This window comes from Triturus cristatus, chromosome 3_2 (assembly GCF_964204655.1).
Source record: "Triturus cristatus chromosome 3_2, aTriCri1.1, whole genome shotgun sequence".
Classification (NCBI taxonomy): Eukaryota; Metazoa; Chordata; class Amphibia; order Caudata; family Salamandridae; genus Triturus; species Triturus cristatus.
The window spans coordinates 1,052,716,572-1,052,728,610 of record NC_140584.1 but is presented as its reverse complement, the minus strand read 5'-3'; the positions used below and the strand labels follow the sequence as shown (position 1 = coordinate 1,052,728,610).

The 12,039-nt window shown below is 50.0% G+C and overlaps 1 protein-coding gene across 1 annotated transcript in view; it reads left to right on the top strand.

Annotated features, from left to right (window-relative positions):
- Positions 1 to 12,039, top strand: part of TMEM248 (transmembrane protein 248) — a 167,669-nt gene that overhangs the window by 148,565 nt on the left and 7,065 nt on the right. Inside the window, exon 6 of the mRNA XM_085649753.1 lies at positions 875 to 1,018. Coding sequence (XP_085505879.1) covers positions 875 to 1,018 — 144 coding nt within the window. The remainder of the gene's footprint in view (positions 1 to 874; positions 1,019 to 12,039) is intronic.

The window sequence follows — 12,039 nt, the reverse complement described above, 5'->3', positions numbered from 1 at the left end:
TGGAGCATGGCCGGATTCCAGGGTGGGTTGCCCCCTCCACCTCTTCTTTTCTTTAAGCTCCATTTTCTTGTTTGTTTAGTAGGCTTTCTGAATGCTCACCTCACTCCTTCTCTCCATCCCTTTTACAAAAAAAGTGTCTAGTAGGTTGATCCCTACTTGGGGATCACAGTCCTGGGGCCATCACCACGAGGGAATCCACTAGGGATTTTCGGCTTTGTGATCTCTTAGATCAGTGCACCGGGGCTTTGGTTGTTTGGGGGGGTGGCAGATGGGGGATGTGCAGGGGGAATGACTGCCCCTGATAACTGATCAAAGCGAAAGCAGTTGGCAGCTAACGGTGCCAACTAATTTCACTATCAATCAATGTGATGCCAGTTTGCTGCACGTCACAGTGACTGGAAACAAAAAGCTGAGACGCGAGGGTAGCCCTTCCTGGTAGCCCTTCCTTTATTTATTTTTTACCTGCACTAGAAGAATTTTCCTAAGTGCACCTGTTGACCCATTTTTGTCTATCACACTACTGAAGTATTGCACTTGACATTAACTGTTCAACAACGAGAGAGATTGATTCAGGTGTAAAGGTTATTCTATATGGTTCTAAGCATGCATTTGCAGAATTGTGACTGTTAGTATTGCAACATACCGTGTGTGATTTCAGAAAAAACAGCTCAGTGAGTGACATCTTTTTTTGTGTGAAACTAATGGGGACATTTTGTTTCCTATAAATATTCAAAGTGTTCTTCCAACAAACGTACTTAGAGTGACTGTAAATTTGACTTTGGGTCATTTCATATTTTAGGGAAGTAAAAGTGGTGTAACGAAAGTCCTTTTCGGTGTATAGAACTTTAACCTCTGTGATGGTTACATTTTGCAGGATGACCGATCGCTAATCAACTTACATCTGATGCACACTAGCTACTTCCTCTTCGTGATGGTGATTACGATGTTCTGCTATGCAGTTATTAAAGGTAGACCAAGCAAATTGAGGCAAAGTAACGCGGACTTCAGCCCTGAAAAGGTAACGTTTGTTGTAAAAAATCTTGTTGAATCAGTGGCAGGCATTCTGGGCAATATTTTACCTCCTATTTCAATGTGTTCACTGGAATGATGGTCTAAATCTTTTGTATATTTTTGTTATTAAATAATTTAGATAAATACTTATGTTTGAGAGCGGAAAATCAATTTTAAAACAAAGAAGTAATGAGCCAGTCTATACTCTTCAGCCCCTGTTTTTAGGTCTCGCCTACGCAGCGTGCATGTGCTACATAGGAAAAAGACCTTTAGTCATCGGCACAGCTTTGCAGGCAAAAACGTGCACGCGCTGCATTGCTTCCAATGGCAACGCGTGCACGTCTGGCGATTCCTTTGCGGGAGCGAGCTTTTTCGCCATGTGTTATCAATTATCTCTCCTGGTGCCGCTCGCTCCCGCAAGGGAAATGCTACCTGCTCTCGGCCGCAATTCTGCATGCCCCCTATCTCTTTTCAAGAAGCCTATGGCACACCCATCCTTCCATGCGCACGACTGCCCCGTCCCACTTCTCCCCTTCTGTTGGAACCCCTTGAATTTAATTGTCTGACTTCCTTTCTCAGGCCACATTATGTAAGTAACTCATTAGATTCTTGCTTTCTTTCGCCACATTCCACTGAGACTGCACCTTGTCACATTTCCAACTCTATTGCATCTGTTCGCCATTACAAACAGTGTCCACCAATGTGCCTCAGTCTCTGACTTGCATTCAAGACCTTTGACCTGCACCGCTCCTAACTCCATTCACTGCTCCAGGGATCCCAAACCAATCCTTCAGATATATTCCTATCTCTCGATTGTTCCATGTTGCTGTCAATTATCTAACCCAACTCCTTTCCCAGTTGTAATTTCCCAGGGTGCAGCCTGGGAAATCTGCTCTGCCTTGGCATTGTACATCCCTTGGAGACATTGTCTCATCTGTCTCATCTCTCTCTTACTCTCTTTATGCGAACAACACGCACATATTTGACCCCTTTCCACCTTTTCCTTCTGATGTCCAATATAAACCAGCATTGGCATAGCCAATAGGTCTCGCCTTTAGGACCTTATAAGTGTTTAGCCATGCAACAGTTGATGTTGTTGCACCAAGAATATTGTGCTGGAAAACTAAACACTTATAAGGTCCCAAAGGCGAGACCTATTAGCTATACCAATGCTTGTTCTAAGTGGTAGTTGGTTTTTTGTTGTTGTTGTTTTTACCTACTTTAAGTTTGGGGTGGAAACCGGTGTGAAATTCACTAGTAAACCAGGAAGCTATACATTTATGTAACTTAGACAAGAACAAGAAATGACAAGAAATTCAGTTGATAATAGCACGTTTTCTACTCTTATGTATTTCCATACAAGTGGGGTACTGTTTTATTGGCAGAAGTGTTTTAATTCTAGGTGTTGGGTATTTTGTGGATACTTGTAGATTTTGGTAACTTTTCCTCACATAGATGTGAGGAAAATGCATTATTTTAGCCAAATGTTTGCAGGACATTCTAGATAGGAAAACGTAGTGGAATCCCTGTCGCACCTCCCTGGATTTCCTTTGGTCTCTGTTTTAGAAATTTCCTGAGCTGGTACTGTTTCCTTGTTTCCAACTGAACCAGCGCCTGAATATTGTGGCCATTTACCATGGCAGGTGAGAGGAAATTGGGATTTACCTCCTTTTTTTCAGCACCCACTTCTCAATTATTATTTATCCATTTATTGGCTGGCCTCTCTTATTGAGGAGTTGTGACAGGTAACTCAGAAGAACGGGTCCGATTTCGGTGCACTGTTTTAACTGCTGGGGTGTCCCTCCTAGTTTATGGCTGTGGCCAAAACACTTTTGTGATACATTGAGTATTGTAAAATTAGAATCTCAGTCACTCGCACACACCTCCAATTGCACACAGGCCCTGCCACATCACAGTTCCTAGATTCTGCTTTATTTCTTCGCACTTTGTCCCTATGACCACAGCCTCTTGCTTCTGGCAAAAAAAAAATATATATTTATATATTGCTTTTAAGCTTGGTTCCTTAACACCCTATACATTTGTGTGACTATTTTTCAGTGAAACCAGTCAAGCCGATTGCTGCCAGGTACAATTTGAAAGTATATACACGGGGGGAGGAGCCTAGCGCGCAACCAAGATGGCCGCGTAGGTGCGAGGCTCCCGAGGACCTCCGCGACCTCCTATCACTATCCTAAACATATCCTGTCCCAGATGAGGGGACTGTGTTGGTGAGCCCGAGCTGAGGTGGCGCCCGTTTTCCGCTTCCAAATCGGACCTCGGACACCGACTCTACCACCGATCGAGGTTTGCGGCCTTCTCCTAGCCGAACCCCGGATTTGCGTTGTGGGGCGATCCAGTGACGAAGTGAATAACAGCGGCGGGCAGGGTTTGGTGGCTCGCGGAACCCGCACTTTCACTTTCGCTTTCGTACCCTCCTGGCTGTCTCTGCGAGGTTGGGTCACGGGGCTTTGTGTGTTGGTGTGGCCTCTCTGGGGGACCCCGCCTGCCCGCCAGCTGTGATCCGCCCTGCAGATCTGGGGTGGCACCCCCCCGGAGCCCGTGGACCGGCTTGCCTGCCCTTCACGACGTGGCTGGTGCGATCGGGAGACTGGGACCATGGCCACGAAACAAGATGGCGATCGGGCAAAGGTAAAATCGACCCGGCGTGGCGCAGCCCAACAGTCCAACAGCATGGATCGCTATACCCTCCAGAAGGGATCTCCTGAGGTGCCCCGCAAGTCCCCTGAGGGCCCTACTGATGCCCCCGATTTGCCCACGGATCTGGCTCTGCGGGATGTCATGGGCGCCATCGCCGAGATGAAGGCCTCTGTGGGCCAGCGTTTTGACACACTGGCGCAGAAGATCGACTCGGTCCTCGTAGATGTTGGCCTGATAAGGGCCGATCTTTTCAAGACCAACGACCGAGTTGATTCTTTGGCCCACACCGCATCGGGCCTTACGACAGATGTGGCGGCCCTGCAAACGGAGGTGCGCCGACTTGCTCGGGCGAGTGCGCTAATGGATCGTCGCCTGGAGGACTCCCGAGAGTCGGGCCCGGCGTAACAACATCCGTATCATCGGGGTGCCTGAGGGACGTGAGGAAGCAGCGGCGGACCTTTTCGTGGAAGACCTGATCGTCAACCATCTCCAGCCACGGGGGCTGAGTAAATTATTTGCTGTGGAGAGAGCCCACAGGGTTCCCGGGGGAAGGCCTAAGGTCGGAGCCGCTCCGAGACCTCTCATCGCCCGGATTTTTAATTTTCGGGACAGAGACGCTATCCTGCAATCCTCCAGACTACAGGGACCGATTAGACTTGATAATATGGATATTAATTTTTATCCTGATTTCACCCCTGCGGTCCAGAAGCAGAGACTGAGCTTTCTTGGTGTCAAGCGCCGTCTTCGGGACCTAAACATCAAGTACGCCATGCTCTTCCCAGCTAAGCTGCGAGTGGAGGAGGAAGGTCGCACACACTTTTTTGATCGTCCCGAAGCGGCCGGGGACTGGCTGGATACTCTGTCTGGAGATCGGGATCGGGGTGGCGGGGGAGGAGCGGCCGGGGGAGAGGGCTCGCCGGATCAAGACTGAGGGACTAATATTAGGCCTCGCTCGGGACAAAAATGATGCCACTTTTTGACTATACGTCGGATTGCTTAATTTCCCCTCCTATGGAGGTTGTGTGGGGTCTCTTGGGGGTTCTCCCTCCTCCTCTGGGGGTCTAGTTAGTTTAACTATCTATGGGGCGACAGGCACACTGCACATTGGGGGGGCTGTCTGGGCTCATGCAGGGGTGCAGGGAGGGGGGAGTTTTGTTGGGGTGGGTGGGTAGGGATGGGGCGTTGTTTGTTATTCTCACAAGGCAACCCTTTTTTTGTGTAGGCTCTACTGTGCTCTCGGGGGGACGAATGATGGTCTTTGTGTATGATGGGGGGTAGGGAATTGACTTTGTTGTCTTGGAACGTTAATGGACTGGGGGACAGGATCAAACGAGGTGTGGTCCTACAGTATCTGAAGCGACTCTCGCCTGATGTGGTCTTCCTGCAGGAGACACACCTTATTGGCAATTCCTTCTGCGCCATGAATCGGCGTGGCTACCGCCTCGTGGCCCACTCGGGCTTCACGTCAGGCTCGAGGGGTGTGGGTATCATGGTAAAGAACTCGCTCCCGTTAGAAATTGATGAGGTGCTCCATGATGACAGGGGACGTTACACTGTCTTGGTGGGGAGAATGGAGGGCAAAGTGGTTGTCTTTGTGTCAGTGTACGTCCCACCGGGGTTGCAGTCGACCACCTTTGCAGATCTGGGGCGCCTCCTCCTTGGCGTTCCGGGGGGGCTTCTGGTGGTGGGGGGGATTTCAACGCGGTGGTTTCTGGAACTGTGGATCGTCACCCCCCTAGGGACCTCCCCCGGGCACAGGCGTGGCTATCCGGCCTCTTGGATACACTGGGATTGGTGGACTGCTGGCGCTTAAAACATCCCACACAGTTGCAATACACTTTCCACTCGGAGGCCCGTGGTAGTCTCTCACGGCTTGATTATGTCCTTGTCCCGGCGGCCCATGTTGGGAGGGTGGGGGAGGTGCGCCATTTGGCACGGGGTATCTCGGACCACTCCCCGCTATTGTTGCATGTTGATGTCTTTCCGAGGGCTGAGAGCAGGGTGGTCCCAATCAACTCCTGGTACCTGCGCGACCCCACCATTCGCGCTGACTTGATTAAATCCCTCCAGCGCTATTTTGAGGAGAACGTGGGGTCAGTGCCTTCAGCTATCTCCCTGTGGGAGGCCTTCAAAACAGTACTTAGAGGGGAGGCCCTATCCCTTATTTCCCACGCCCGGAGGCGTGAGCGGGAAGAGGTGACCCGGGTGGAGGCTGAAATAGCGGAGCTGGAGGGTAATCTAGAAGATGGGGTGACGGACGCTGCACTACATGTCCTCCAGCTCAAGCAGGCGGCGTATAGGGCCCTCGTTACGGAGGCGGCCAGGGGCCTTAGCAGAGAGCAACAGGGTGTATGATGTGGGTGATAAGGCTGGTAAACTGATAGCGTGGTTGGATAAAAAGGAAAGAGCGAATCGTGTGGTCCCGCTGATTGAGAAAACGAATGGTGTGTGTGTGTAACTGAACCAGAAGACATTGTCTCGTGCTTCGCGGAGTATTTCCGCGAGGTGTATTCCCCGGTCTCCTCTTGCTCGGAAGAGGATTCCCGTGCCCTGCTCAGAGATATCGCACTGCCTTCCCTGTCCGGGGAGGACAGGGTGTTGCTGGACGCCGCTCCCACCTCCGACGAAATTGCCCTCGCCATACGCTCGGTCGCTTCTGGCAAGGCTATGGGCCCGAATGGTATCCCTATCGAGCTGTACAAGCTGCGACCGGATACATTGGCGCCTCACCTCCGCGCAATGTTCCTTGCGGCCCACTCAGTGGGCTCCCTCCCGCTTGACCAGCGTCTGGCTACAATCGTGGTGATCCACAAGGAAGGGAGACCTCGAGATCCGGTTACTTCTTATCGGCCTATCTCACTACTGAATGCGGAGCCTAAAATTCTCGCTAAGGTACTCGCCAATCGGCTGGTCAGTGTGGTGGGAGATCTGGTTCATCAGGACCAGTCTGGCTTCATTCCCCATTGCAATACAGCCCTTAATCTGCGGCGTTTGCATGGGGTGCTTGCGCGCGTCCCATTCATACGGGAACCGGCCATTCTGGCCTCCTTAGACGCCACCATGGCGTTTGATACGCTTGAGTGGCCATACATCTGGGCGATGCTTGCTAAGTTCGGGTTTGGCCCAGGATTCATCAGTTGGGTCAAATTGCTGTATGCGGGCCCATTGGCACAGGTGGTCGTGAACGGAAGAGTATCGGCCCCGTTCGAGCTGGGCCAGGGCACGCGGCAGGGCTGTCCCCTGTCGCCGCTTCTTTTTGCGCTTGCCTTGGAGCCCCTGACGGAGTGGCTGCGGTGGGAGCCTTCCATCCGAGGTCTCCGTTGGACCCCCGAGTATGAGGATCGCGTATCCCTATACGCTGATGATATCCTTCTGTACCTAGCCTCCCCACGCAAATCACTTATAGTCCTAGTTGATTTACACTCGTTTGGTCGTAACTCCGGTCTCGTCATCAATTGGGCTAAATCGTGTGTGTATGTTCTCTCTGGGGAGGCTCCTATTCTCCCGCGGGGCTGTCCGATCCAGATCGCCCCGCAGGGATTTCGGTACCTGGGTGTCTTCATTACTCTGGACCCGGAGGCCCGGTATGAACGGAATCTGCTTCCCCCCCTCCAGCGTCTGCGGGTAGATGTCGCACGCTGGCGGCGCCTGCCGCTTTCGCCGCTCGGCCGGGCAGCATTGTTCAAGATGATGTCTCTGCCGCGTTTTCTGTACGCTTTGCAGAACACTATGGACTTGGTCCCGGCGCGCTACTTCCGTGAGGTGGAGAGTCTGCAACGCCGCCTGTTCTGGGACGGGAGGCCGCGCATTGCTCTGGCTAAGCTGACGCTCCCATGGTTTGACGGGGGGATTGCCCTCCCGGATATTAAACGGTACTATTGGGCCTCCCAGCTCGCTGCCATTAACCATGGCCTCTACGGGCCCGCCTTAAACCCGGCTTTTGAAATGGACAAGATGCTCCTGCCAGGTGGCGACTACAATCGAGCGCTCTACTCTAGCGCGCCCGACGCTCGTCTGACGGGCCCCACGCGTGTCATGGTGCAAGTCTGGCACGCGGCCAATGCAGCTATGGGGTGGAGGGACCGTTTGACCCGGGCATCACCACTATACGCGTCTGAGCGGTTAGGTTCCCTGTGGACCTCTAAGGGCTTTGAGAAGTGGGACATGATAGGTATCAGTAAAGTGGGGGATCTTTGGACGAGGGGAGGATTTAAAACGTTCGATATGCTGCAGACGGAATTTCAGTTGCAGGGCAGTGAATACTTCCGGTATTTGCAGGTCCGTCATGCGCTGGGTTCCGTCTTCATGGATGTTGCCTCCATCCCGGAATATTCCCCCCTGGAAGATAGAGTGCTGGATGGGCATGTCCCGGACAGCACGATCTCACTTATATATAAAAAGCTGATAAACGACCGCTCGGGCCTGTTGACTGCCCTTCGTGCGGCTTGGGTTGCCGACGGGCTGGAGCTGGACGACGAGGACTGGACCTCCGCGGTGGCCTCCCCGAAGGAGGTGGCCATACCGGCTCGCCTTCGCTTCATCCAGCTCAAGATACTCCACCGGGTCTACATGACAGGGCCAAAGCTTCTGCGTATGGGCTATGCCGGAGATGGGTTATGTAAGCGTGGGTGTGGTGCTTTGGGGACCTTTATGCATATTTTGTGGGAGTGCCCGGAGGTAGAGGGGTTCTGGCGTGGTGTACATGAGGTGCTGCGTCTGGTTACGCATGTGGCGCTGTCGCCTGAAGCGAGAAGATGCCTGTTGAATGTGTGGGAACCGACTGATTACTCAGCGCCACAGAAGTGGTGGGTGACTCTGGGATATATGGTAGCCAAGCGTGATATTGCTCAACTGTGGGGATCCCAGAGGCCCCCGACGGTCTCGGCCTGGAAAGAACACATGGACTGGTGCATGTTTCGCGAAAAAGTGGTGTATGTGGCGAGGGGTAAGCCTGGGACATGGGTGAAAGTATGGGGCCCCTGGAACGCCTACCGCGGGGGTATCTGTGCGCCGCCGCTGCTGCCTGATCCCTCGCCAGCCCCATCCCCTTAGCCGACTCATTCCCCCGCTGCCGGGCATTGGGTTCCCCCAGTCCTCGCTTTGCTCTCTTCCCCCTCTTCACACTTCTGTGTATAGTTGGGATCCCCCCTCTTGGGGAGCACGTGCGGCTATTTTTGATTGTGGGTTGCCTTGTGGGTGTGGTTTTAATTTTTGTTGTTTTAATTTAAAATGAAACCGCATAATGGGGCCTGGATGATGTGGTTTTTCGACATTGTTATCTATTGAGAAATGCTCCTCCTGTAATACCACGTGTTCCATGTATATATGTCGTGTGTTCCTACTATTGCTAGCGGCCGGCCGGAAGGTTGTGGGCCCATACTTGTATACTTTTAAGACCTGTAATAAAAGGTTTCAAAAAAAAAAAAAAAAGTATATACACACTCTTGGGAGCCTGGGGGTGTCCTGCCACGGGGGACCCGGTGCCCCAGTCGCTCCTGCACCGCCACCGTCCTGCTCCCCATGATCCTGTCTGCCTTTCCTTCCACCCTTCTACCAGGGGCCCTCTTCTGCAGACTGCCTTTCCTTCTTTGCCCTCGGTGTTGTCTCCTCCGTCACGGGAAGCCCGGTGGTTAGATTCGTGGGGGCGTAACATCTTCGCCTCCTCCAGTGCTGCCTTGCGGGCGCTCAACACACTTTGCGTGTTGGCCAGAGCCACTTCCAGCTTGTGGGATTGCTCGGAGTCCATTCTGTCTTGTGATTCTCAGGAGAGTGCCTGCGCTGATCTGCGGCACCATGTGTTGGATGGCCGGGAGCTGGCCGCGTTTATTCTTTGCTTAGCACTGGATGTCTCCGTGGTGCTTGGTCGCACTATGGCTTCTTCTGTAGTGTAGTTCCTATATTCCTGATAGGGTCTGCTCATTAGAATAATATATACTATAGTTTTGACATAGGACTGAGGTCAGTATGTCACTATCGAGTACATTAAACTTAATTACTTGTGTGTGCCAGCTAAATCAGAGGTCACTAGAAACTTCTTGAATAAACAAGAAGGAATTAGTTTCTGACAACCGCATAAACATGACAACTTTGTTTCCCTTAGAATCGGAACAATCTCAGAATCGTGGAAACGATAGATAAGTTTCACTCAGTCAATCGTGCATGCTTCGTTTCTACAGAGTTACACAGAAATAGATAGACGGGCGTTTCAATAAAAAGGGTTTAGTGAACAGTCATATTTCTCGTGCAAGAGATGTGAACTGCTACAATCGTTAGACAGAATGTGAAGTAAAATATGTACAGCGTTCGCAGTAAGATAAAATAATACTGCAATAGCATGGTTTATAGCTATGACAGATATTCATAAAAATACATACATAAATAACACAGGCTAAAATGTTAATACTCATCTGATGCTTCTAGCTAGTTCTACTCCAGTGTACCTAACCTGAGTGTAGTACGAGGTAAGAAGTAGGTGCTGTTTATCTATAGTGTAGTTTCAGCTATAGTTGCCAAGATTTGCCAAACGTCCCTCTAGGTTCTAGTCCGCACCATACCTCAGAATGAGTGAGGTTGGAATCTCTTTCCGAGTCTCAATCTCTAACACCCCGCAAAGGGAGTCAGAAACACTGGAGCTGGATTCTCTGCGAGGAGGATGACAGTGTCTGGTCAGTGCATCAGGCGGGGACTTGACTTCCTTCTGATTTTGCCGTGGCATGCAAGTAGATAGCCGAACCGCGGTTTGCCATGGTAAGTGAAGGTATATTTATACCTTGAAGGTGTTTAGGAATGCCAGTATTGACGTAAAAGTCGGGCATAGGAACGTCATGAATGAACCCCTAAGGAATAGATGTACATGCATAATAAATGAGTTCTTGGAGAAATCTATATCCAAGCAAGGGGAAGTCCTAAAGGCTTAAGAGTCTGGTTTTCCAAGAACTCGTTGTGACGTAGATGAACGGATGTAAATGGTCATGCCTGTATTTGGTTAGCATGGATAATGCCTAAATAAGGGTAGGATTTCTATGCCTAAATAGGGGCAATGCGAATTGTGCCTATATGAGGACATACATCGGGAAACCTATATACGGTATCTAAATCGACACACAACACCCACTCCACTTTTGTGTGAACGACATTACTAAATCCTAAACATGGTAAACATATCTAAAATATAGCTACATATGGATGGCTAAGAACATGTTCAAAAATACATCGTAAAATGCATAAAAACTGTTGCCACGCATAAAGATACATTGGTGCTCTACATATCAAAGCTATGTTTCATCCTAAGCATATATTTACATTGAATGTCAAATAAATGAACATATGTATGTACATTATGAAATGGCTCGTAAATACAGAAGAAAAAAGCTGAAACCATTTCATGTCAACTTACATAAATCAATTGTTTGTTTGACAAGGTGACATATTGTCTCTGCAAGTGTATCAGAGAAATATGTTCTCTATGAATAGTTCTACTATAAGCAGATTACTCTGCCATTAAAAAAAAAAAAAAATTGGGGGGGAAAAAAATTATCATAGGAAAGTTCCAAGTTTAGTCTTTGTTTTGAAAAATGAAGGCCAAATTCAGAGTCTTCCTGGTACACTGTGTGCTGAATCAAAAGGCAGTGTATGGGGATGGAGAAAACATGAAATCTCCTGATCCTGTAGACAGAAAGTCGTCTACTGTTGTAGGTGAAAGTTGGATTACCTAGTTTAGAAAACTAACCGCACATAGATGAGAAGCATCACCTTCAGCATTGGTCGCATCAGCAATGTTCGTATCGGATGTTAACTGCGTGCCTGTTTCCTCTCGTACCTCAGCAGTAGCAATTTGCGTCTGTGAGATCTCAATGAATGCCATCATCAGGATTGGTAGCCGCTGGGGACAACACACAGCATGGGCCGTTCTCGGGTCCAGCAGAGTATCGATATCCGTAGGCATGACTGATGGGAGTGGTAGACAGATGTCTAGCACGTATTCTTCACCGCAAAGCTGACAGCGTAGAACAGGTAAGATGCAATCTTTCCAGATTTGTCTGAATTTCAGAAACCATGTGGTATTTAATTCTCGTAGACTAGGTAATCCCAAAATTTGGATGATGCGCTCACGACACCATATCTCCAAAAGAGCTCTCTATGCTGCTTGGAGTAACGTCGGTGATTTGGCATGCCATATCGGAGCAGTAGGAGCAAAATAGGATCCCTGCAACGAGTCCAAAAAGTAGTGGCAGTCCGCCAAACACAGAGTGCACGAAGTTGGGAATTATTCCGAGGACTGCTTGAAAAGGTGCTAAACATCCTGAACACACTGTCTTAAATACATGTACAATACCGCTCGTATCAGACCTGTTTAAGATACGTTCTAAA